This window comes from Candoia aspera, chromosome 1, assembly GCF_035149785.1.
Source record: "Candoia aspera isolate rCanAsp1 chromosome 1, rCanAsp1.hap2, whole genome shotgun sequence".
Taxonomy (NCBI): domain Eukaryota; kingdom Metazoa; phylum Chordata; class Lepidosauria; order Squamata; family Boidae; genus Candoia; species Candoia aspera.
This window is the reverse complement of record NC_086153.1, coordinates 277831370-277854045: the sequence shown is the minus strand read 5'-3', so window position 1 is coordinate 277854045 and position 22676 is coordinate 277831370. Positions and strand designations below refer to the sequence as shown.

At 38.4% G+C, this 22676-nt stretch overlaps 1 protein-coding gene across 2 annotated transcripts in view; it reads right to left on the bottom strand.

Moving 5' to 3' along the window:
* Positions 1–292: 292 nt before the first annotated feature.
* The window catches only part of PSEN1 (presenilin 1), a 30634-nt gene continuing 8250 nt past the window's right edge, over positions 293–22676 (bottom strand). For both annotated transcript variants that reach the window (XM_063289871.1, XM_063289872.1), the window contains 9 exons: positions 21826–22079; positions 20261–20402; positions 18928–18995; positions 17152–17372; positions 11146–11244; positions 10138–10224; positions 7067–7240; positions 2619–2737; positions 293–908 (listed from right to left, as the gene is read on the bottom strand). In XM_063289871.1, the coding sequence (XP_063145941.1) occupies positions 753–908; positions 2619–2737; positions 7067–7240; positions 10138–10224; positions 11146–11244; positions 17152–17372; positions 18928–18995; positions 20261–20402; positions 21826–22079 (1320 nt within the window). In that variant the 3' untranslated portion in view covers positions 293–752. The remainder of the gene's footprint in view (positions 909–2618; positions 2738–7066; positions 7241–10137; positions 10225–11145; positions 11245–17151; positions 17373–18927; positions 18996–20260; positions 20403–21825; positions 22080–22676) is intronic.

Sequence of the window (22676 nt, the reverse complement as noted above, 5' to 3'; positions counted from 1 at the left end):
GTTTTAGTTTCTCACCTCTTCATTGGAATAAATTATAAAACTCACTATAAAGCTGAAAGAATATTCAGCATACTTTAAGGGGAGATATCTAGAAATAGATTACATAGCTTAATAAGAAATGAGATTTTTTTTCAAACAAAGGATCCCAGGATGAGCCTACTGTACCCCGAATTCACAGAAATGTTTGGCAGCAGAATCTACACATGTGTTCTGTGCTGATCTGGCAAGTGAGCATATATGCTGTTTTGCAAGTATGACAATTAGAACCGGAAAGAAAAACCCCAACACAAAGTGCAAGACATTATTTGCTTGATTTTTTTTCTCCTTTAAACAAGATAATATCCTTTCCTCCCAATTGCTCTTCTCAGAGTGGCATCAGGATACAAGCACTGATGGCTCTGTTATGGCGTCCCACTGGCTCATCAGGCAGTTCAGCTTGATTTACCATCATACCGCTTTTCACTGGATGAATCCTCAACATTCTTGATTGGTGCAAGGTGGGACCCCATGCCGAGCAATTTTGTTGCTGGTGAGAACACTGGCATCTTTTCTACAGACTGTTCTTTTAAAGATATACAACCAACTGCAGTCAAATTGCAGGGAACCCACTGGTGAAGAGACCATTTTTACAAAGAAGAATCCAGTAATGCCCAGCATAGCAGCTGTTTTAGGAAATGAGGGGAAAATAAGTTTCTCCCTCCCATATTTGCTGAAGTCAATAAAATGTCCGTAGGTGGTCAGCTGAAAGGATGCTAGATATAAAATTGATGGAAAGCTAATTGATCCATAAAAGGTTGCACCAAATTATCTGTGGCAAAATAGAACACTAGCCCAAAAGTTATAGAAATCGGAAGAGCTGGTAAGGCCTTTTTAAAAATGGCAAGTAGCAGGAGGGTAAGGCACAGGCCCTAGGGATAAAAAGAGAGAGAAAAAAGCACAGGTTAGATAGTAAAGCTCTTATCTCAAACTATTAGATATTTGCCTGCTTCCAGGAACAACTGGATGCCCTTCAGAGATAAACTAACTGCCAACAAGAATTGTTCTTATACCAGGTGGGAAAATCAAGATGGATAAATTGCCACTGAGTGTTGCCACAAGGCACATTTTTGAGCCAAACTCCCATTCTGTCATGTCTATCACTGTGCTGAATAGCAGAGCCTGCTTTTACAAGGGATATGAGGACCTGACTGACTTTGTGAGAACTGAAGAGAGTCAGGAGTCTGCAGTGGGTAGAAAACACTTTTTTTTCATCTAGCAAGACAGAGATGCCTAAATTCATTGCAAGAAATTCCATTATAATGGGGAGAAAAAGACTCTCTCAGCTAAACAGAAAACATCAGAGCAACCACCAAGCATTTTATAAAAATGGAGGATTCGTTTCTACCCCACTTGTAAGCCAGGGCCATCTGCATATGTGTCAAGATGGCAGGTACAGCTGTGGTTGTGATGCTTACAACTCATATTAAAAAGACAGGGGGCTTCAATCATACCTACCACTGTGACTTTTTTTATCCCATCTGTAGACATTTCTGCTGTAAGCAGATGGTTGGTAACCATATTTTCACAAAGAGTAGAATAATCTATCCAGAACTGTCATAGAAGCAACAGTTTCAGTACTTTCAAACAGTCCTGTAATGACAGCCTGGCTCATGCAGAATATTAGGTTCCTTCTATGAAATTCTATTTCTTATTTAAAATATTTTGGCACTTCCAAGTGTGTAGGATTTAGCCTACTGGTATCTTTTCTCTGAAAGAAATGGCATCTGCAAATGGAACTCTTGGGTCTCTCCCTTGGATCCTGCAAATCTATACCACTGATAACTTGTGTCTAGGTTTTTTTTTAAATGGCTACAAAAACTTTATTAGGAAAACATTGTCATCTCAAGCCAGGATAGTAGGAATGACACAAAAGATCTGTTCAGATTTGTTATTCCAAAACCTCTTTCAAGAAATTCCTGATAGAAGAACCTGAGAATATTGAAAAGCTTATGACCAACTCTAAGCATCAGTTGCATTGTTCCAGATTCCAGAATTCCACCTCATTGTGAGGTCCTGTACGGTGATCAGCCTGAAGGACTGTGCATAGGTCTGTTCTGGTGACTTTTCTTTTAAAAAGAATGAGATAGAAAAAGCTTTCTTTCTCTCACCCCTCCTTCTCTGAGTTAGATCTCTGCCTTCATTTTCAACATCTGGGCATCATTCCAATCCAACAACTAGTAGTCTCTCTAGATGGATGCTTTTCTCTGAGATGCTGAAGTTTTTCTACAGCCCCTTATTTGGGAGCATTATTTTTCTACTCAGAGCTGACAAGGAATTTACCTTCCTTTCTCTTATGAAAGCAGAGAATGCTTTCATAATACAAATTCTTCACACAACTCTAGATTTAAGATTCAGAAATTATCATCCACCTATCCGTTTTAGAGGGAAGAAAGGAATGGCCACATGTCCATGCTGGAAATACCGTATAGTCAAAGAACCAAAACAGAAACACTTTCAAGAAAAAAAACTGAACTTGTCCAGTTGACAAGGCAAGTTTAAACGATTCCTATGGAAGAGCATTATTACACAGTTTAACTAGTTAAGGCATCACCAAGAAAGAGAGCGGGAAATATACTCACAATTAAAATGGCTACAAAACAGGCTAAAGTTGTGTTCCAGTCTCCGCTGGCTGTTGCTGAAGCTTTGCCGACTAGAACGCTGTAGAAAATGAAGTCTCCTAAGCCAAGCTTAACTCCGCCTGCAAAAGCAAAAAGAAAACCCCCGCCATTTAGTTGTGAAATTAAAACCACTGTATGCAGCAACTTATGTCTAGCCACAATGCATTTATTAAGACCAAGGAAGAAATGGAACATCTAAAAGTGTTTGCCCTTTTTGCTGCCAGCTCAGTTAGAGACGTTCTGTTATTTTACAGCAGAGTGCCAAATATCTGTATGTTTGTATCCAACTGAAGAGATTGAACAATTTTTTGTAGCCTCCAAATTTCAAATGGATAATGAAGAACCAACAAGTTGGAAAGTAAACTAAGCTATAAATAAGCCTTTTGTTTCTGCATGAAACCTCTTTGCTCTCTTCATAGCACAAGCAAGCAAACTAGAAAGCTTCTACTTAAGCGTAGTTTTGTCTAAGCTGGAAAAGAGAGTTAAATTGAATTCAAGCTATGGTAAAGTTTCAGTCTGAATTAGTTGAGAAACTACAGTTAAGCAGAAGGCTCCTGATTTATTTGCTCATTCTGTGAGGGAAGAAGCAAATGAATGCACACTGCTGGCAAAAAGCTTATTTTCGTATTTTGCCTTAAGAAGCTGAGATTCAATTGTCTGCTGAGGACAACTGACTGGAAATCATCTTATATTTTAAAATATGGTGATAACCAGTTGTGTGCTGATAAATGTTTAAGAACCGGCTCTGCTGGCTCCATTGCCTCCATGCCACTAGTCACAGAACAGCTGATCCACACAATAGGCATCACAGCTCAGCTCTGCTTTCAACTGGCTCCCAAAATTCCTGAAAATATAACAATTGGTTCTCGCAACCCGTTATGAGCCAGCAGCTCCAGCACACCACTGGTGATAACTAAACCCAAATGGAAAGACAGCCCAGAGATTGCCACCTATCCTTTCCGTGCTGTTGCTCAGAAGCAGTGAATGTAGCTGTACTGGATAAATCCTGCATATTATTGCTTGCCCACCTTATTACACAAAACACCTAACATGCTTCTAAATACTACCTACAAGATTCCTATTAATCTTTGTGCCCTTTAAATGCTGTTATCAAGCAGGTTAAAGCCAATGAAATGAAATACAAAGCCGTTTCAGTGTCCTTTTTATTTATTACATTTTCTAGTGAAAAACAATTTCTGTTTTTCTGCATGGAGAGCAAAAAAAAGCTAGTAGACTGTAGTTTATGCTCAAAATGATAGCTTGTCTTATATAACAGTGTACACCTGCCTCAATGTCTCCTACCAAATTCTTATTATGTTTTTAAGGCATATGTATCTAATTACAGTGTATTTTTATAACTAAACCTATGTTTATAGGTTACCAAATAAACTATTACTTTTATTTGTATGATAATGAACAGCTTGGCAGCATTTAGAACACTAAATTAACAGAAAACAAAAGGAATCTTGATTTTCATCTTGAAAGGCTTAAGCATTAGCTTAATGTTTTCTGAAGTTTTTAAGTTACAACAATGGGTTTATCTCTGATTCTCATATCCAGTAATCCTTCCATCAGGAGGCATTCAACACAGTAAATCTTCAAGCTGCTTGCTGCTAAATAAGAGGTAATGGTGATAAACCTGGAATTCTAAGGTATACCCTTGATTGATCATGAAAATTTACTGATGCATAGTAATCATCCTCCAAGGTGGAAGGAAAAAGTGTGCATGATCATTGAAATGGAGAGCAGTCAGCCTAAGTATGTGGTAATCAAAATAATGCCAGAGGTGGTCTCTGGCTCTCCTGTGAAAGCAAGAGGTACACTGGTGTCCTTGGACAGCATTACACAATCAGAACCAGAAAAGACTGTCCAGAGCAATGACACTGCAGCTGTTGCCCCTGACAGAACTAAACTATAGAAGTAAGATTGAGGAAAAGAAGTATCACAGCTGAAATCTTGAGTAAACTAGACAACATGGGCCAAGGCTTGTATGTTGTGTGGTGTTACATGATCTGCTTCATCTGTCTTTACATGGAAAATTTCATCACCTTCTTAACTAATTCTGAAAAGTGAAGCCATGCATGTCAACAAAAAGCAACCAGATCTACTGTAATTCTAAAAGGACAGTTGTGTGATATTTACTAGAAGTGAACCTAGCCACCCCTTCTCAAAGTGATGCTAACTGAATATATTCCATACTGCCCAGCTTTTACTGCTCTTAGACAGCTGGTACAGAACAGGTTTTCTGTGAGATATCCCCTTAAGCTCTCACCAGAATGCTGAAATTAGGATTTAGATTTCTAATAACAAACAGCAAATTATACCTAGGAATGTTACAATAACTGTTTGAGATTCTCAGTCTAGGCTTCACAGAAAGTTTTTTCCCATGTTTCCTGAGTAGCATATAGTAATGCAGTTATTACAAGAATGAATACTGCAGCAAAAGTCTCTGATGGCACTGCTTGGAAGACAGGATCATCGCCAGCCAAAATAGGATGCCTGTCTTCTATACTGATAGCACCGATTCTGTGTAAAACCTACCCGCTATAGACCTCAGGGTCTTCCAAAGGTGAAACTCCCATTTAAAGACTGACAACAGATTTCACGTGGTCAAGGTGTAAGGGAACAAGGGACACATTCAATATTGAACCTCCCTTAATCTGTTGCCATTGCCAAATGTACTGGTTGATGTGCCTGTTCCTTACTGAAAAGGTCTAATCAGTAAGGAACAGGATCGCAGCATGGCACATTCTATCCACCTGCCTGCCCCAGATGTTCCCAGCCCGCTTCCCACTGCTGGTATCCCAGTGCATGTCTCACCAGCCTGACTGCCACCTAATTTCCCCAAGGCCTTTCCTTTGCTCCATTTCCTGCCACTGCCCATGTCTGCCTATGTTCCGAAAAGGGAAATGTTCAACCTTGGCTTTTTCATACAGTTTGTGCATGGAATATTTGGCACATCCCTTGGACAAAGAGTATCCATCTGAGGAGGGAAGTTAAAGGCTGCATGGAAAACATTTCCTAACAACTTTTTCAAGGTCATAAGCATCTTTGGCAGAACAAAGATATGAAAAAATGAGCTAAAAATAAATACAATTATGACGCAGAATATATGAACTAATGAACTGTTCTTTTTTTTAAAGGCCAGAGCAATGAATTTCAAAGCAAAACTTAGCAAAAGCCTTATGAGGAGAGAAAAATTCTAAAAATCTTCTTCATCAGTGGTTAAAAGGAACTGAGATAAAGTAACAGTAGTCTTCTTGGCAAACACGATGTGGGAGAGCTGTTTGGGCCTGCCAAAATGCAGCTCACTTTACTTCTACCAAAATGCCTCATTATTACAAGAAATTCTGGATATAAAGTTGCAAGTGATACAAGGCATTAGAATTAACATATTTTCTGTCAGTCTGAAAAGAACTGTGCAGATCGTTCTGCATTCACAATAGTTTTTGATTAACAATTAAACCCACGCTTTCTATTAGGCTGTAGCTTGTTACAACAGTACTATGGAGGTCAGAATTTATACTAACAGGGAGAGGGACAACATTTATTCCAAGATCTGATATAGTTCCCAGGAGTGACTAACACAGATGGATTACTCACACGTGGGACTAAAAAGTACTCTCTTTTTGTAGCTGTATGATTAACTGAAGCATTTTTGCTTTATTCTCATTCCTCAAGCAGGACATTTAAATACTTAGGTTTGCACTTCATGGTCTCTTTCCACCAGTAGAATAGAAAACCCAAGATGACTAAATTCCTTATTTCCCTGAAATCTTCAGGCATCCACACAAACCTGCTCCAACAAGAAATCCATTCACATAACGTTGGATGAATTCCCTAAAGCAAAGTCACAAGACACACCTCCTATCCTATCATTCATCAAGAGAAGTTTACAGTTTCTTTTTAAGAGTGATAAGCGTAAGGAATTTTGTGAACATAGCATTTTGATAGCCAGAGTGTTATGCCAAAAGTTAAAGTCTTGTAACAGCTGCTTCTTCTACAATGGTCAGAATTTGGCCAGAAAAGTGCATTCTAAAGGAGGGATGGGTAACCTATGGCCCGAGTTTCCTTTTTACAACCCTCAAGGCTCTCTCTGACTATGATTACTAAAAATTGAGAGTATAGCTTACTCCTGTTTTGAGATGGGAGATATGAAAATTGTAGTTTAAGTCCAAAGATAGGCATATCACAGTTAAAGAAACAACAGTCTCTCTGAAACCACCTAAAAAAATCCACCTCCACCTCCACATGGGACAAGGCCTCGCACACTTGCAGCCCATGTCACCCCAAAGTTACAAAGTATATCTTTTAGCAACTAAAAGGTTGCCATCCCGAGTCCTAAATCAACAGTAAGCTTCTGTGTTGTCTGGAAAGTTGATGTATACTTTTTAATAAATGTTACTTACTCTCTTCTGGGTCCTCGCTTGCTGGGGAATGACTGGGAAGAGCCTGCACGGCTGCTCGTGTCTCACGGGTTGATGCCAGTGGCCCAATCCTGCTGTCTCGTTGCTGCTCCCACTCTGGGTTGAAACCTCCATCATCTGCCTCAGCACCTGCATTCTGGTTTTGATTCACCGAGACTGAAATACACAGGCATTTCCAGTATGCTTTGTCATGTGATCATGTGAACACCCCCCAAATACATGATTAAATCATATGACCGTTGATGAAGTAAAAAATATATGTTGCCACTGAACTAACAAAAACCAAGTATGATACAAATGAAAAACAGGTTAGGGTACACCCAAATCCTAATGTTTGTGCATACTTAATTTTCACAGAAGAAAGGTATAAAGAAATAGCAATCTTCTTCAATGCAAACCACATTGAAAAGACAATTACTGGTGGCAAATCAGTTTTAGAAAATGAAGAACTGGACAGTGACATACATTATAAGCATCTAGCACCATCCAGAGGCATTCTGCTGCCTGAGTTGGAAAAGCAAATACTATTCCCTGCAGGCCTTCAAATTAAGGTGTACAGCAGCAACTTGCCCGAAGTGCTCCAGTTGTGTTGGATTATAATTTCCATTGTCCCCAAACAATATGTATGCTAAGAATCCAATGACAGCCAATTTATTGAAAATGCTACAGTAGTCTCCCTTGCCTGACAGTAAAAATACCAAAATAATCAATTAAATAAAGCAAATAGCTATCAATTTGCTAAGCTTTTAAGATACCCAAGAGTGGATGCCTGAGGTAGCTTACTCATTCTGCCTCATACTCTGATCCTAAGCATACTGAAAAGAAATCTGATGGAACTCAGGCAAGCTAGCTGCCTAACAAGGAAACAATCACAGCAAGAACTTTAGGTGAACTGAGCAGTAAAATGGACTGATAGCGCATATTTAGGGTCTTTGCTTTGGAGGCAAATATAGCATATGATTATTCCTGCTGGTTCCTATTATTTCTGGCTAGGTCCATCTGGCTTTCTAAATTACAAATTGTTCTATATGCTGAGAAACTTGCAATAGCAATAAAAGGGATCCAAGGAACTAATTATTTCATTTTCTTTAAAAAAAAGACACTCTTGAAACTTGTACTTTGCTTCAATTGGTACTTGTACTTCAATTTTAGGTACAATTCTGTGGAAATGAAAGTACCCTTTAATATAATAGGACAGTACTTTTCAGTATACCTGCACAGAATTAGGAGGTATAGAAAAATCCTCTTAAAATATACTGTTTTTCAATTTAACACTGACTACACTTAAGAACATATTTGAAAGTCAATTTGGTGTAGTGGTTTAAGGCACTAGCCTAGAAATCAGGAGACTGCAAGTTCTAGTCCTGACTTGGGCACAAAGCCAACTGGTTAGTTTGGGCCAGTCACTCTCTTTCAGCCCTAAGAAGAAGGCAATGACAAACCATTTCTGAAAATCTTGCCAAGAAAATTGCTTGGATTTGTCTAGGTAGTCACCAGGAATCAAGAATGAAGGCACCTATACTTATTCATGAAGGATTTATTTGGGTCTTACTAAACTCTGTCCCCCCTTTTCTCTTAAAATCTAAAACCTTTGCCTTCCATTTCACTAGCTCAGAGATGGGGCACCTGGGGCCCTCCAAATGTTGGACAATTCCCATCATCTCTGACCAATGACCATGTTGGTTGACAATCATGGAACCAAGGTCTAATGTCTGAAGTCTATCAGTTTCTGCTGCCAAACCAAGTAATTTGGGTTACCAGAAAGCTGAAAATATCACAAGGTTAGTTCTATTCCCATGAACTCATTAGAGTTTTCAAGATCTATATGGAAGGAAGGAAAAATGAGGAGAGAAAAAGATGGTAGCTGTTAGCAGGCAATAGCCTAAATAGGTAATGAAATTTCTTTAGCCAGGAAACAGGAGGAAAAAAGCTGTACAGGTAGTCTTCAGTTAGCAACCATTTGTTCAGCAATCATTCAAAGTTATGATGGTGCTGAACAAGGAGACTTACAGACAGTACTCATAGTTGCAGCCATCACAGCATTCCCAGAGTCATGTGATCGCAATTCGGGTACTTGGCAACCAGCTTCCAATTATGACCGTTGCAGTGTCCTGTGGTTATGTAATCGCAATTTGTGACCTATGCAGGAGGTCATAAATGGCGATCACATGAAGCTGTGCCTAACAATTGTGTGGGATTCACCTAATGACTGCAACTGGAACTGTCGTAACTGGTGTCATAAGTTGTAGTCACATGACATCCCAATTACTGTTGTTAACCAAAGACTACTGTAAAGTGTTTTGCATCTTCTTCCTGGCCAGTTATTAGGTAAAGGTAAAGGTTTCCCTTGACATTAAGTCCAGTCGTGTCCAACTCTAGGGGGCGGTGCTCATCTCCGTTTCAAAGCCGAAGAGCCGGCGTTTGTCCGTAGACACTTCCGTGGTCATGTGGCCGGCATGACTAAACGGAACGCCGTTACCTGCCCGCCGAAGCGGTGCCTATTAATCTACTCACGTTTGCATGTTTTCCGTATTTTTTTTCATGCTTGCTACCTAGTTAGAAATGTGCTTATTATACTCAGCTGAATATTTTTCATGTTTAAAACATGTACTACAGGAGAGAAGTAGATTTTCTCCCTATTCTTCCTTCATATTTGTAAAGGAAGAGTTTACTAAATGGAAGCCTTCTCTGCAGATTTCTTTGAAAAAGGAGTTGAGGTGTGAAAGTAGAAGCTATGTTGTTAAAACTGAATCCTAAGGTTGGTGGAACAAAAGACCTGAGCCAATCCTTGCAGAATTCCCTTCCCTCACTTGCTACAAGGACTCTTGGAGGTGAATAGAGGTAAAACCATCTCAGGACAAATGATAAGGAAACATTTTTCTGGCAAAGAGGGCTTCAAGTAAGTGCACACTGTTATTCTTCATTGACAGACATTATTACAGTGCCTGAATAGTAAAAGCCCTTCTGTAAATACAAGCGAGTTAACATGAAACTGCTTGACAATTCTTATTCTGCATTTCTCACATGACTTCACAACGATAAATAAACCTCACCTTGCTGATTGTAAGTGGCATTTTTGGAAGCTCCCTTCTGGGCTTCAGGATCTTCTTCAGCCATATTTACTAGCCATATCATTGTTGCTAATGGAAAAAGAAGAGTGACCTCTGATTCACTGAGGCTATACACTATTTCACCACACAATGATTATATATACATTTTAAGTATTTTTGCAGCATTCCACTGTGTTGCACACAAACAGAAAACTGCAGTGACCTTTGTAATGAACTCGTTTAAGAGGTTGTTAAAATGGAAGACAATAGCAAAGCTTCTTTCCTCTATTTCTGCCCACCATAATTAAATCAAAAGACAAACTTAATAACAATTGAATATATTCTGCCTGAGAAATAAGCATTGCATTATAACTTTGTAATACAGTATTTTTCAAATTTTATTAGCATAAATGTGTAATTAACTGAAATGACAGCAGATCCACTAGAAATTATACACTGAAATAAGATCTTCTTAAAAGCATGCACTCAGCTAAACAGGCACTCTTTTTTTACTTGTAGTTCTGTTGCGGCAACATCTGTGTCATATTCAAATGTAAGCGCAAAGAGTGACAAAACTGCACTGAAGGATCAGTTGATACACTGTACTATAAAACCCATCAAAATTCCTGAAATAGTCAAACTATTTTGGATCACGTAGGATGAACTTTTCATTTTTAATAGTAAATTTTTAAAAGTACAGTATATTGAGGAACTACTGCTTAACTGCAAGTCCACCATAATGGAAACATGGATCATTAGTTCGTTATATTTAAACATTAGATTTTTGCTGTATCTCATTGTTGCCGCAGTAGTTAAAGGACATCTGCTAACTGAAGCATCTTATCCAGCCCAGGTTTCAAACTTTTGAGCACACAGGAAAGACCCGTTTCCTTAGGAAAGGGAAATACGACACACAGTGGTACATCTAACATTTCATATTTTAATAGAAAATTAGATAAATTATTTTTTCCCTCAGTTCAGAAGCAGGCATCAGATAACCTCAGTTCTTACATGAGTAAATGAGTGCTGGGAACAAAGTTTCATTTCTTTCTTGAGCTGTTTCTACCAGCATACGAAGAGGCCCTTTGGGAGACAACACTGCAATCAGATCTGAAAGACAGATATTGAGATTTTTCAAAAGCTGAAGAAGTGGCTCCTCTGTGGTTCAGAAAGAAATAATTAGTAATATGAATGTAATAAAGTACACCACTGGATGGAACTTGCATATAATATTTTGTATGCTGATAAAAGACTGTAACAGAAAAACGTCATTTGGTTCAATCCATTTAATGGCCCAACCTCTGACATGTCACACTTTTTTTAGAAGATTTAATGAACTAAAGATAGCCATACATGCCTCAATGAACCTCCTGATTCAGAAACACTATCATTATTACTCTTAATCCTGAATTCATTGCCATTGTGCCACCAGGATGGGGATCAAAAAAGACAAAAATAAAAAACTAAACAAGACTGCTTAAAATTGAGAGGAGACTTAGCACAGTGACATTCAGAAAAGAAAATAAAGGATGTGGAAGTAGAAAATAGCCTGTCTGAATTCTATATTTACTTTTATAATTAAAGCATGATATCCAATTGATATCCTCCTCATGGCATAATTTTCTTTAGTCTACCAGACTTCTGTTGACTGAACAGAGAGGGAAACATTATACCTCCTCCTTCAGCATGCCCTTCTAGATCCAAATTCATACTGCCATGTAATATTTTGTCATGCATTAGGCATGACTTTATGAAACAGACCACCTACTCTAATCTGACTGAAACCACCCTCAACCTATATATCTCACCTCTGCCTATACACATACGAACACATTTGTAACCCGATATGCTGCTTGTTGACATTCAAGGGGGATACATAAACAGCACACGTACAGTACATCCATCATTTCTTTTCCTTTTTGGGAGGGAGAAACATTTTCTACATATCAGCTTTTCTTCTTTAAATCAAGTATATGCAAGGATCATGCTGGCTTGCCCCTCCTGATTTTAAGCTAAATTATAGCAATTGCATGTATATAGCTCTCATTAATGTGAATATAAGGACAAGCTTTCCTTGCCTGAAAAAAAAAAATAGAATTACTGATTTTTAAAGCAATTTTTCAATTCCACCATCCTCCACCAAACTCTAAGGATACAAGATGCTGAGAGATTCCTGGCTAATCAGTAAGGCAAGATAGGTTCATAAGGGAGTTAGTAAATCACTGCAACCCTCCATTTCAGTGAGGCCTCTGGGGTTCAATCCATTCTTGCCCTGCCTCGCCCAATGCTGATGAAGTTTCTTGCAGGCTTGAAATCCCACATGAACACCTGGGCATACCTTAAGTTTAGCTCAAATACTAGAGATTAAAATGGCATTTTATACCCTAGTTTTTATTTTATTTCAAAGAAACAGTACCCATCTACAGACTCACATCATCTCATTAGGCATGGACACCTATTAAATGTCATTACTTCATTTTCATAATCAGGAAAAATTCAATAGTTTGTAACAGTTTCTAACAGGGTTCTAACAGTTTGAAAAAATACCTCCCTTGCCAAACACAATTTCTTCCCTTTAAGGCTTACACAGATTCAGTTGTCACATGACTTGGCAATTGTTCTCACTGTAGAAGTTAATAGTCAGTAAATTTCCTAAACTTCTTGTTTATAAGAATTATACTTGAATGATGGTAAGGCATTTTAGGACAGTACACTATTTTAAATCACTGTAATCTGATGACATATGATATCAGTATTTTTGTGGCTCTTCAGCAAACGATCGTTATCTTGTTGTGGTGCTGGAGCTTGAGCACCTCAATGATGCCATGAGCTAAACCGTGAAGGGCCACCCAAGACGGGAAGGTCATGACAGAGAGGTCAGACTAAATGCGATCCCTGGGGAAGGTAATGGCAACCCACCCCAGTATTCTTGCCGTGAAAACTAAATGGATCAGTACAACCAGAGATATGTCGGTATACCATCGGAAGATGAGACCCCCAGGTCGGAAGATGGTCAAAATGCTACTGGGGAGGAACAGAGGATGAGTTCAACTAGCCCCAGACGTGATGACGCAGCTAGCTCAAAGCCGAAAGGACGGCTAGCGGCTGGCGGTGCTGATGGTGAATGGCGAATCCGATGTTCTAAGGATCAACACACCATTGGAACCTGGAATGTAAGATCTATGAGCCAGGGCAAATTGGATGTGGTTATTGGTGAGATGTCAAGATTAAAGAAAGACATTCTGGGTGTCAGTGAACTGAAATGGACTGGAATGGGCCACTTCACATCAAATGACCACCAGATCTACTCCTGTGGACAAGAGGACCACAGAAGAAATGGAGTAGCCTTCATAATTAATAGTAAAGTGGCTAAAGCAGTGCTTGGATACAATCCAAAAAATGACAGAATGATCTCAATTCGAATTCAGGGCAAGCCATCTAACATCACAGTGATCCAAATATACGCCCCAACCACAGATGCTGAAGAAGCTGAAGTAGAGCAGTTCTATGAGGATCTGCAGCACCTACTGGACAACATGCCTAAAAGAGATGTTATTTTCATCACGGGAGACTGGAATGCTAAGCATGGCCTGGGTGAACAAAACGAAGCAGGACATAGGCTGATAGAATTTTGCCAAGACAACTCAATGTGCATAACAAACACTCTCTTCCAGCAACCTAAGAGACGGCTTTATACATGGACTTCCTCAGATGGACAACACCGAAACCAGATTGACTACATCCTTTGCAGCCAAAGGTGGTGGACATCTATACAGTCGGTAAAAACAAGACCTGGAGCTGACTGTAGTTCAGATCATGAACTTCTTCTTGCACAATTTAGGATCAGACTCAAGAGATTAGGGAAGACCCACAGATCAGCTAGATATGAGCTCATTAATATTCCTAAGGAATATGCAGTGGAGGTGAAGAATAGATTTAAGAGACTGGACTTAGTAGATAGGGTCCCAGAAGAACTCTGGACAGAAGTCCGCAACATTGTTCAAGAGGCGGCAACAAAATATATCCCAAAGAAAGAGAAAACCAAGAAGGCAAAATGGCTGTCTGCTGAGACACTAGAAGTAGCCCAAGAAAGAAGGAAAGCAAAAGGCAACAGTGATAGGGGGAGATATGCCCAATTAAATGCAAAATTCCAGAGGTTAGCCAGAAGAGATAAGGAATTATTTTTAAACAAGCAATGTGCGGAAGTGGAAGAAGACAATAGAATAGGAAGGACAAGAGACCTCTTCCAGAAAATTAGAAAGATTGGAGGTAAATTCCAGGCAAAAATGGGTATGATCAAAAACAAAGATGGCAAGGACCTAACAGAAGAAGAAGAGATCAAGAAAAGGTGGCAAGAATATACGGAAGACCTGTATAGGAAGGATAACAATATCGGGGATGGCTTTGACAGTGTGGTCAGTGAGCTAGAGCCAGACATCCTGAAGAGTGAGGTTGAATGGGCCTTAAGAAGCATTGCTAATAACAAGGCAGTAGGAGACAACGGCATCCCAGCTGAACTGTTCAAAATCTTGCAAGATGATGCTGTCAAGGTAATGCATGCTATATGCCATCAAATTTGGAAAACACAGGAATGGCCATCAGATTGGAAAAAATCAACTTATATCCCCATACCAAAAAAGGGAAACACTAAAGAATGTTCAAACTATCGAACAGTGGCACTCATTTCACATGCCAGTAAGGTAATGCTCAAGATCCTGCAAGGTAGTCTTCAGCAATTCATGGAGCGAGAATTGCCAGATGTACAAGCTGGGTTTAGAAAAGGCAGAGGAACTAGGGACCAAATTGCCAATATCCGATGGATAATGGAAAAAGCCAGGGAGTTTCAGAAAAACATCTATTTCAGTTTTATTGACTATTCTAAAGCCTTTGACTGTGTGGACCATAATAAATTGTGGCAAGTTCTTAGTGGTATGGGGATACCAAGTCATCTTGTCTGCCTCCTGAAGAATCTGTATAATGACCAAGTAGCAACAGTAAGAACAGACCACGGAACAACAGACTGGTTTAAGATTGGGAAATGAGTATGGCAGGGCTGTATACTCTCACCCTACCTATTCAACTTGTACGCAGAACACATCATGCGACATGCTGGGCTTGAGGAATCCAAGGCTGGAGTTAAAATTGCTGGAAGAAACATTAACAATCTCAGATATGCAGATGATACCACTTTGATGGCTGAAAGCGAAGAGGAACTGAGGAGCCTTATGATGAAGGTGAAAGAAGAAAGTGCAAAAGCTGGCTTGCAGCTAAACCTCAAAAAAACCAAGATTATGGCAACCAGCTTGATTGATAACTGGCAAATAGAGGGAGAAAACGTAGAGGTGGTGAAAGACTTTGTATTTCTAGGTGCGAAGGTTACTGCAGATGCTGACTGCAGTCAGGGAATCAGAAGACGCTTAATCCTTGGGAGAAGAGCAATGACAAATCTCGATAAAATAGTTAAGAGCAGAGACATCACACTGACAACAAAGGTCTGCATAGTTAAAGCAATGGTGTTCCCCGTAGTAACATATGGCTGCGAGAGCTGGACCATAAGGAAGGCTGAGAGAAGGAAGATAGATGCTTTTGAACTGTGGTGTTGGAGGAAAATTCTGAGAGTGCCTTGGACTGCAAGAAGATCAAACCAGTCCATCCTCCAGGAAATAAAGCCAGACTGCTCACTTGAGGGAATGATATTCAAGGCAAAACTGAAATACTTTGGCCACATAATGAGAAGACAGGACACCCTGGAGAAGGTGCTGATGCTAGGGAGAGTGGAGGGCAAAAGGAAGAGGGGCCAACCAAGGGCAAGGTGGATGGATGATATTCTAGAGGTAATGGACCCATCCCTGGGGGAGCTGGGGGTGTTGACGGCCGACAGGAAGCTCTGGCGTGGGCTGGTCCATGAAGTCACGAAGAGTCGGAAGCGGCTAAACGAATAAACAACAACAAAATTTTTGTGGCTAGCCTTTGTTTCTGAACTTACACAGAAGAAGAAAGTTTTACAAGGTTATTTGGATTCCTCACGCATATATAGTTTGGGGAAATGTATATGGTATTTCAAACTTGTTTGTCTACATATCTCAAAATGTGCCAAACTACCTGTTCCCACTTGAAAATCAAAGTATGTATGTATGAGAGAGAAAGGAGGATTCAAAAACTAGAGCTGTTTTGCACTGTGAAAAGTCTTCAGAACTTAAAAAAAAATCATAAAAGAGTTTAAGCAATATTTTCATTTTTTTTACTTTTTTACTATGATGCTGGTAAGCCAGAAAACAATGAGCATACACATTAAAAGGATTTTTGTTTAATCTAACAAATTGGATTGCAATCTTTAATTCTAAATGCACACCTCACTATATTTTGCCTATTTGAGTATTTTGATGCTCTAAATATTTATTTTTACAAGTCAGTATTGCAGTAGTATCTCAATTCCCATCAAGATCAAAGTTGAGAGGGCTTTTTTAAAAAAAATAAATGAGAGCAACTTAACATTTAGCTGGCTAATTTTCCACAGTGATCAACCAAATGCATATGGGAACCCCAGAAGCACAGAGAGTAACAGTACGTGGCCTTTGAAGATAATGCATAGCTACTATGCTTTGTAACCATATGCACCGAATCAGCGTATCAACTCTCAGCTCACATCAACATTCACTCATCTCAGACATGGATCTACAGCTGCTTGAAGGGCAATCACGTGCCCTGGATCGTATGCAAAGTCCAATTAACCAAACCTCTCCCTGGAGAGGAAATATTTTATCTTGAAAAGACTGCAGAGAATACACCTGGAGAAAAGGAGCAAGGAGCTGTGTGCCAAGGTGGGAGGCAGAAAGTTGTGGGAAGGAAGGAAAGAGTGCCAAGACGACTCTGACTGAAGTGGAATTTCAAAAGGAAATTTATAATATGATAATCAAACATCCCAAACATCAAAAGAATACCAGTTACTTTTTTTGTTTGTTTTAAAGTTTTCGAGGGCTTTTACTCAAAATTGAAGTGAGGATAGAGGAATCTTACCATACACTGAGATTACTGCCAAGATGAGCCAAGCAGTCCATTCAGGAAGATATTTAATAAACACCAAGGCCATTAGAGCACTTATCATAATGAGATAGGCTTGCTGAAGACGGAGGGGGCCTTTCCAATGAATGCAGATCATTCCTACCACACCAAAGTTCCAAATCATCAGGGCTACAGTAATGTAATCCATGGCAACGTTATAGGTCTTAAAAACTTCCCTAAAACACACACACAAAAGAGGTATCTGTGATTCTGACAATGGTATGTAGTGAACAAACTGTAATATTCAAATAAGGTTAACAGCTATTTCAATGCCAAATCAGATTGTGTTACAAAATCCTGAAATACAAGTGATTCAACAGAAAATAAAATGACCGCACAGCATCAAAGAAAAAGAAATCACTATCGGGCACATGTAAACATAAAAATGGTTATGGTAGCCAAAATTAGATTTTTTTAATAGATTTAATAGATTTAATATACAATCCAATAGTTGCTGAAGATATTTTTTCAATTTATTAGACAGCAATTTCAAAACCAATTCTTTGCATGCAGCCATTGTGGAGTTTAAATTAAAGTTTATCCTAAAAAGGCAAGTTTACAGAAGACCTAAGCTTCTTCAGATACTCTGATAGCACCAGCAGAGCATTTTGCCATAACAATCATTGTTATTAACCTGTGTTAGACAAAATGACAGAGTTCTTTCAGCCAGCCAGGAAATCACAAAAATAGACTTCTAAGGACTCCAAAGATCAAATAAACAGATTTATTATAGCAAAGTTATTGAAGCCCTTATAAAAGACTTTGGGCAACTCCTGTGTATCAAATGCAAGTGTTATTTAGAGTGAAATCAAGATTCAAACTCTTGCTTCTCTTGTTCCCGCCTGTTGAATGTGAAGGGCTAAAAGCCATACCCTTTGGGGTGGGAGGAATGATTCTACACATTTATATCATTTTGGTAACAGCTAATCTGGTTTCAGACTGCTTGCTGGTAACGTGCTTTCATTTGTCTATTTGCACTAAAAATTGGGGAGAAAGTCCTGTTGCTAAGCACTATGTTAGAGGAATGAGCTATGGTTAACTATGCAGACCTTAGCATGGTGTACAAGTATCCCATGTGGGTAAGAACTCATTCTCTCATCGAAAGATAACCATAAACCTTTGATCTTTCTATGCAAAAGCATCTGTACTAATGTAAGAGCACAGAAACTAGAACCAACTGTTAGGATTTAAGCAAGATGAGAAGTGTTCTTGTGGAGGAACACTGATTACAGCATTATTTTGCTTTCATTGTACAAATGAAACCTCAGTTTACTAGACTTCAACAGAATGGGCTTCATAAACATACCTTTGCTTATGCCATTATGTGATTTGACAAATGACAAATTACGTTATTTGTATCAATCTGTATTATTTGCATAATGAGGTCATCACACAAATGATGCAAATGTATTTAAATAACATTCACAAATGGACATCTCTGTCCCCAGTGAAATGAGGTTTCATTGTACTGTCAGAAAATATGTATATTGTTTTTAACAAAATGGAAGATCTACAGTATATGTGGCTTTGTTTCCTTGAAATTCGAAGTGTCACATATCTTTACAAAATGATACAAAGCTTTGAATCATAAACCTCTGCTATTGTTAAGTTTAATCCCTATATGTAAATTTGAATATAGCAGCTAGGATTTAAGGATACTTAATATTCAAAAACTTGAAACTATTTCCTCCATTTTGACAAATCTAAACAGCAAAGCTTTTGTACACTTACCCTAAGTAAATAAATGAGAAAAAGAAAAGCAAGAAGAGAGTAGAAACGAAGAGCCAACCATGGATCACCTGAAACACAAACACAAGATGTTTTTCATTTTCAGACTTAGCATTAGATTAACAAAAATGATCAAAAATGATTATCTGAAATTTAGAACATGCTAATACAGCATTTTCTTATGAAATCCCAAGGACTGTACGCAGAGCCCTATCTAGATACCAAGGATTTTTGTGAGTCTCTTTCTGCCTTAAGCCCTTTTTGAAATCCTGTTTTTCAGGACAAAGGGATGCAATCAAGTACGGCCCATTGTGGAATGTGTACATAACGCTCTCTACTCATCTACTATCTGATCAAGCAGGGGGATTTTTGGATCCTGGCAACTATTGCTTGACAGTTTTAATTTTACTTTCACAATAACCGAGAATTAAAAACACATCTGATTTGAAAAGAATGTATGATCCAGAACCTGCAGTATTCTTTGGCATCTGAAGTACAGCGTTCTAACCTGTGCAGTTATCAGAATACTGATATTTAACCAATATGTAAATGAAGAGAATTATGGTTATAATTTCTGTGCAAAAAAATTCACAGATAATGCAGAGGGACTATATTAATAATTTAAACCTGCCATATACATTGCACCACTCTATAAATCAAATTGTTTTCTAATGCAACCAGCCTATACATGTTTCTAAATAAAACTTATAAAAATAATTACTTAATAGTACATAAAGGCATGTCTCCAGAATCTGGCTTCCATGCTTCGTTTGACAATTCTGTCCATATTAGCTGATTTGTTGCACCAGATTCCACTCACCCACTAAACTCTAATTTAAAAACTTTCTAAATTTAATGCAGAAAGTTTTACTTTTATCAGGAAAACCTGAACTGTTTACATTAATTGGCAGATCATACAAGAGAATAAAGGTCTTTTGAACAAAACAAATATGCAGAAACTTATGCTGAAATTAAAGGAGTCACCCAGCATAAATCAATAGTTAGTTCTCTGAACAAATTTCAAAAATCAGGTTCAGTTAATAGTTATTTTAATTTATTTCAGGATCTCCTCCCTTTCCAAATAGTTTTTAAAATAAAATTTACAATATCTAACTGCCGATTTCTGATGGTCATTATTACAAATTTCTTTTGTAAAATACAAAAGCATGTTATTATTCTTTTTGTCCCACTCTGCTGCTTCATAGCTAATCCTCAGCTGAAGCATAGATCTGACAACTGGTTTGGTCCTTTATACACTGGAAAAGAGTAAATTCTAGGAAAGGAAGAACCTATTTGGGGGTTTGAATGAAAATATCATAAGTAATTTTGAGCTTACCTTATAGCACCTGTATTTATAAAGCACAACCAGGAGAATAGTCATGACAATAATGACACCAATCATGATGGCAGCATTGAGAACAGAATTCAGAGCTCTTTGTCCAACTGTTTCTGTATCTTCTGTAAACGGAGTATAGAGTCTACAATGCAATGCAGAGCAAAATAAAACATGACACATGCTTTTAAGTCCTGATACATTTTCTGATTAAATTGATCAGAATTAATATGGAACACTTTCTAAAAATCTAGTTTAAAATTGCCTTTTTGCATGCACCATCTAGTGGCTACGAAATGGATAACAAGCACATAGCTGCTCCTTCATTTTAAGCTGCCAACACAGTCAAAATCACACCACCAGCATAAGCTGAATAAAAATGTACTGCATAAAAATGTACTGCAATCCGTCACATAAAACACAAGACAAGTTCTGCTGTTCAAGCCAAACCTGACCTGCTATAATAAAATACCCTAGATAATGTAATGTCAGATTATGAAAGAGGGAGCCATACATTTCTTGGTCTGCATTTCATATTATATTTATATCTACACACACACACTCCATCCATCCATCCATCCATATTATCAATTCCCTTAACCGAATACAAAACATGGCATCTGTGGTTTCCACAATATGTATGCATTGGGTTATCATTTTCACTGAGCTATCCATCATGACTCCAAGATCGCTTTCCTGATCAGATCTTTCAGCTCAGATTCCATCAATGCACATGGAAAAGAATTATTTTTTTGTGGTACCAAGCATTAGTTAGCACTTACAGTGAACTACACTTGCCATTTTGAGGTCCATTCACCCACTCCTAAACTCTAAAAGAATACAAGTTGGATGATGGGGTGTATTTTAATTTAGATCAAGGACCTACTGGGATGTTTAAACATTACAGAGGTAGAGAATAAAAGTAATAACCATTTGATTCTTTAAATGTCTAAATTCTTAAAAGAGAAAGGCATAAATTGACTTTACATGAGAATACAACAGGTGAAATCAAACAAATGTGCTTCCATTGATAGCAGGCTTCTGTCAGCAAAATGGGGAAAAGGGGCATTTATGAAACCCCATCTGCTAGGAAGGATTAAGGGAGCCCTCTGGAATAGATTTGAGAGATGCAAGGGAAAGATGATCCCCCATTTCTATTGACGGAAGCTTTCCATTGAGGGAATTTAGAAGGATCCACCTAACGTCCAATCCATGAACTAAGATACTCCATGCTTTGCCATAACTACATTCAGAGAAACATAAAGGATCAGGAGAGTTACTTAAAACTGAGAAGTGATAAGAAAGAAGAGGATGCTGTATCTTTCTTTGTGAAGACTATCTCTTCCCAATTGTTTTTTCAATTCTGAGGAGCTAGAGGAAAAAGGGTTTCTAGGAAAACCAAGTGATGTTGCCACTGACCGGCAATGACTATTTTTTAAAAATAACAAATGTACTGACCATAACAAGATCTTGAAACACTGGTTAAAGGATGCATTCAGAAGAGGAAAAAAAAATAGAATATTAGAGCAGGAAAAAAAAGCGATTATGGAAAAAATTAAGTTACGTACAGCTGTCCATCCTTGTGCGTATAAAAACTGACAGACTTGATGGTTGCAACCACAACTACCATACATAGTGTGACAGGCACAAAGAGCATGATCACATGCTTGGCCCCATATTTCAGTGTCAGCTCTTCCTCCTCCTCACAATCTTGCTCCACCACTTGTCGAGGCCTTTGCTGTGGCTGCCCATTAGATGCTGGAGTAGGATTATTAGATCTCTGGTCACCACTCTGAGGTTGTCGTCTTTCACTGTTGTCATTCTGAAATTAAGAATTCCACATCCATAAATATTGGCATGTTTTATATGTATCCTGGTTGTAAATTATGAAAGTCAATAATCTGGGAGCATCTAATGCTGCTGCACTGCTGGAGCTACATAGGCAAGTGGCTGAAATGGCCTAGAAGGGGAAAGACCATCAACATCTTGAGATGTTGGTTACTTATTTTCATGTGAATCAGTGTCTTCGGTGTGGAGCTGTCAGCACAGCATTCAATTTTTGAATAACTGCTAAATGAAATATAGTGTTTTAAGATGCAAAGCAGATAAATCTGAGATGAAACTCAATACCTTTAATTCTGTAACAAAACAGGTTTAATTTTAACTTCCACTCCCAATTCCACAGGGCTTTTCTAGCTCCTCTTGTTCTTCCACCTGCTGCATGCACTTTACCCTTTGCATTTTCATTACAAGGGGCAGGACTGCAGATTGCAATATGGTTGACATACATAAACCAAGATGGTGCTTTCTTACAGGAGGTTAAGTAGAGAGGCAGTAATAAGTTTATGATATTTTGACGACTCCCCAAAATATGATGTATTATATACCAGTATAATGTTTCCAAACTTTCATATTATTG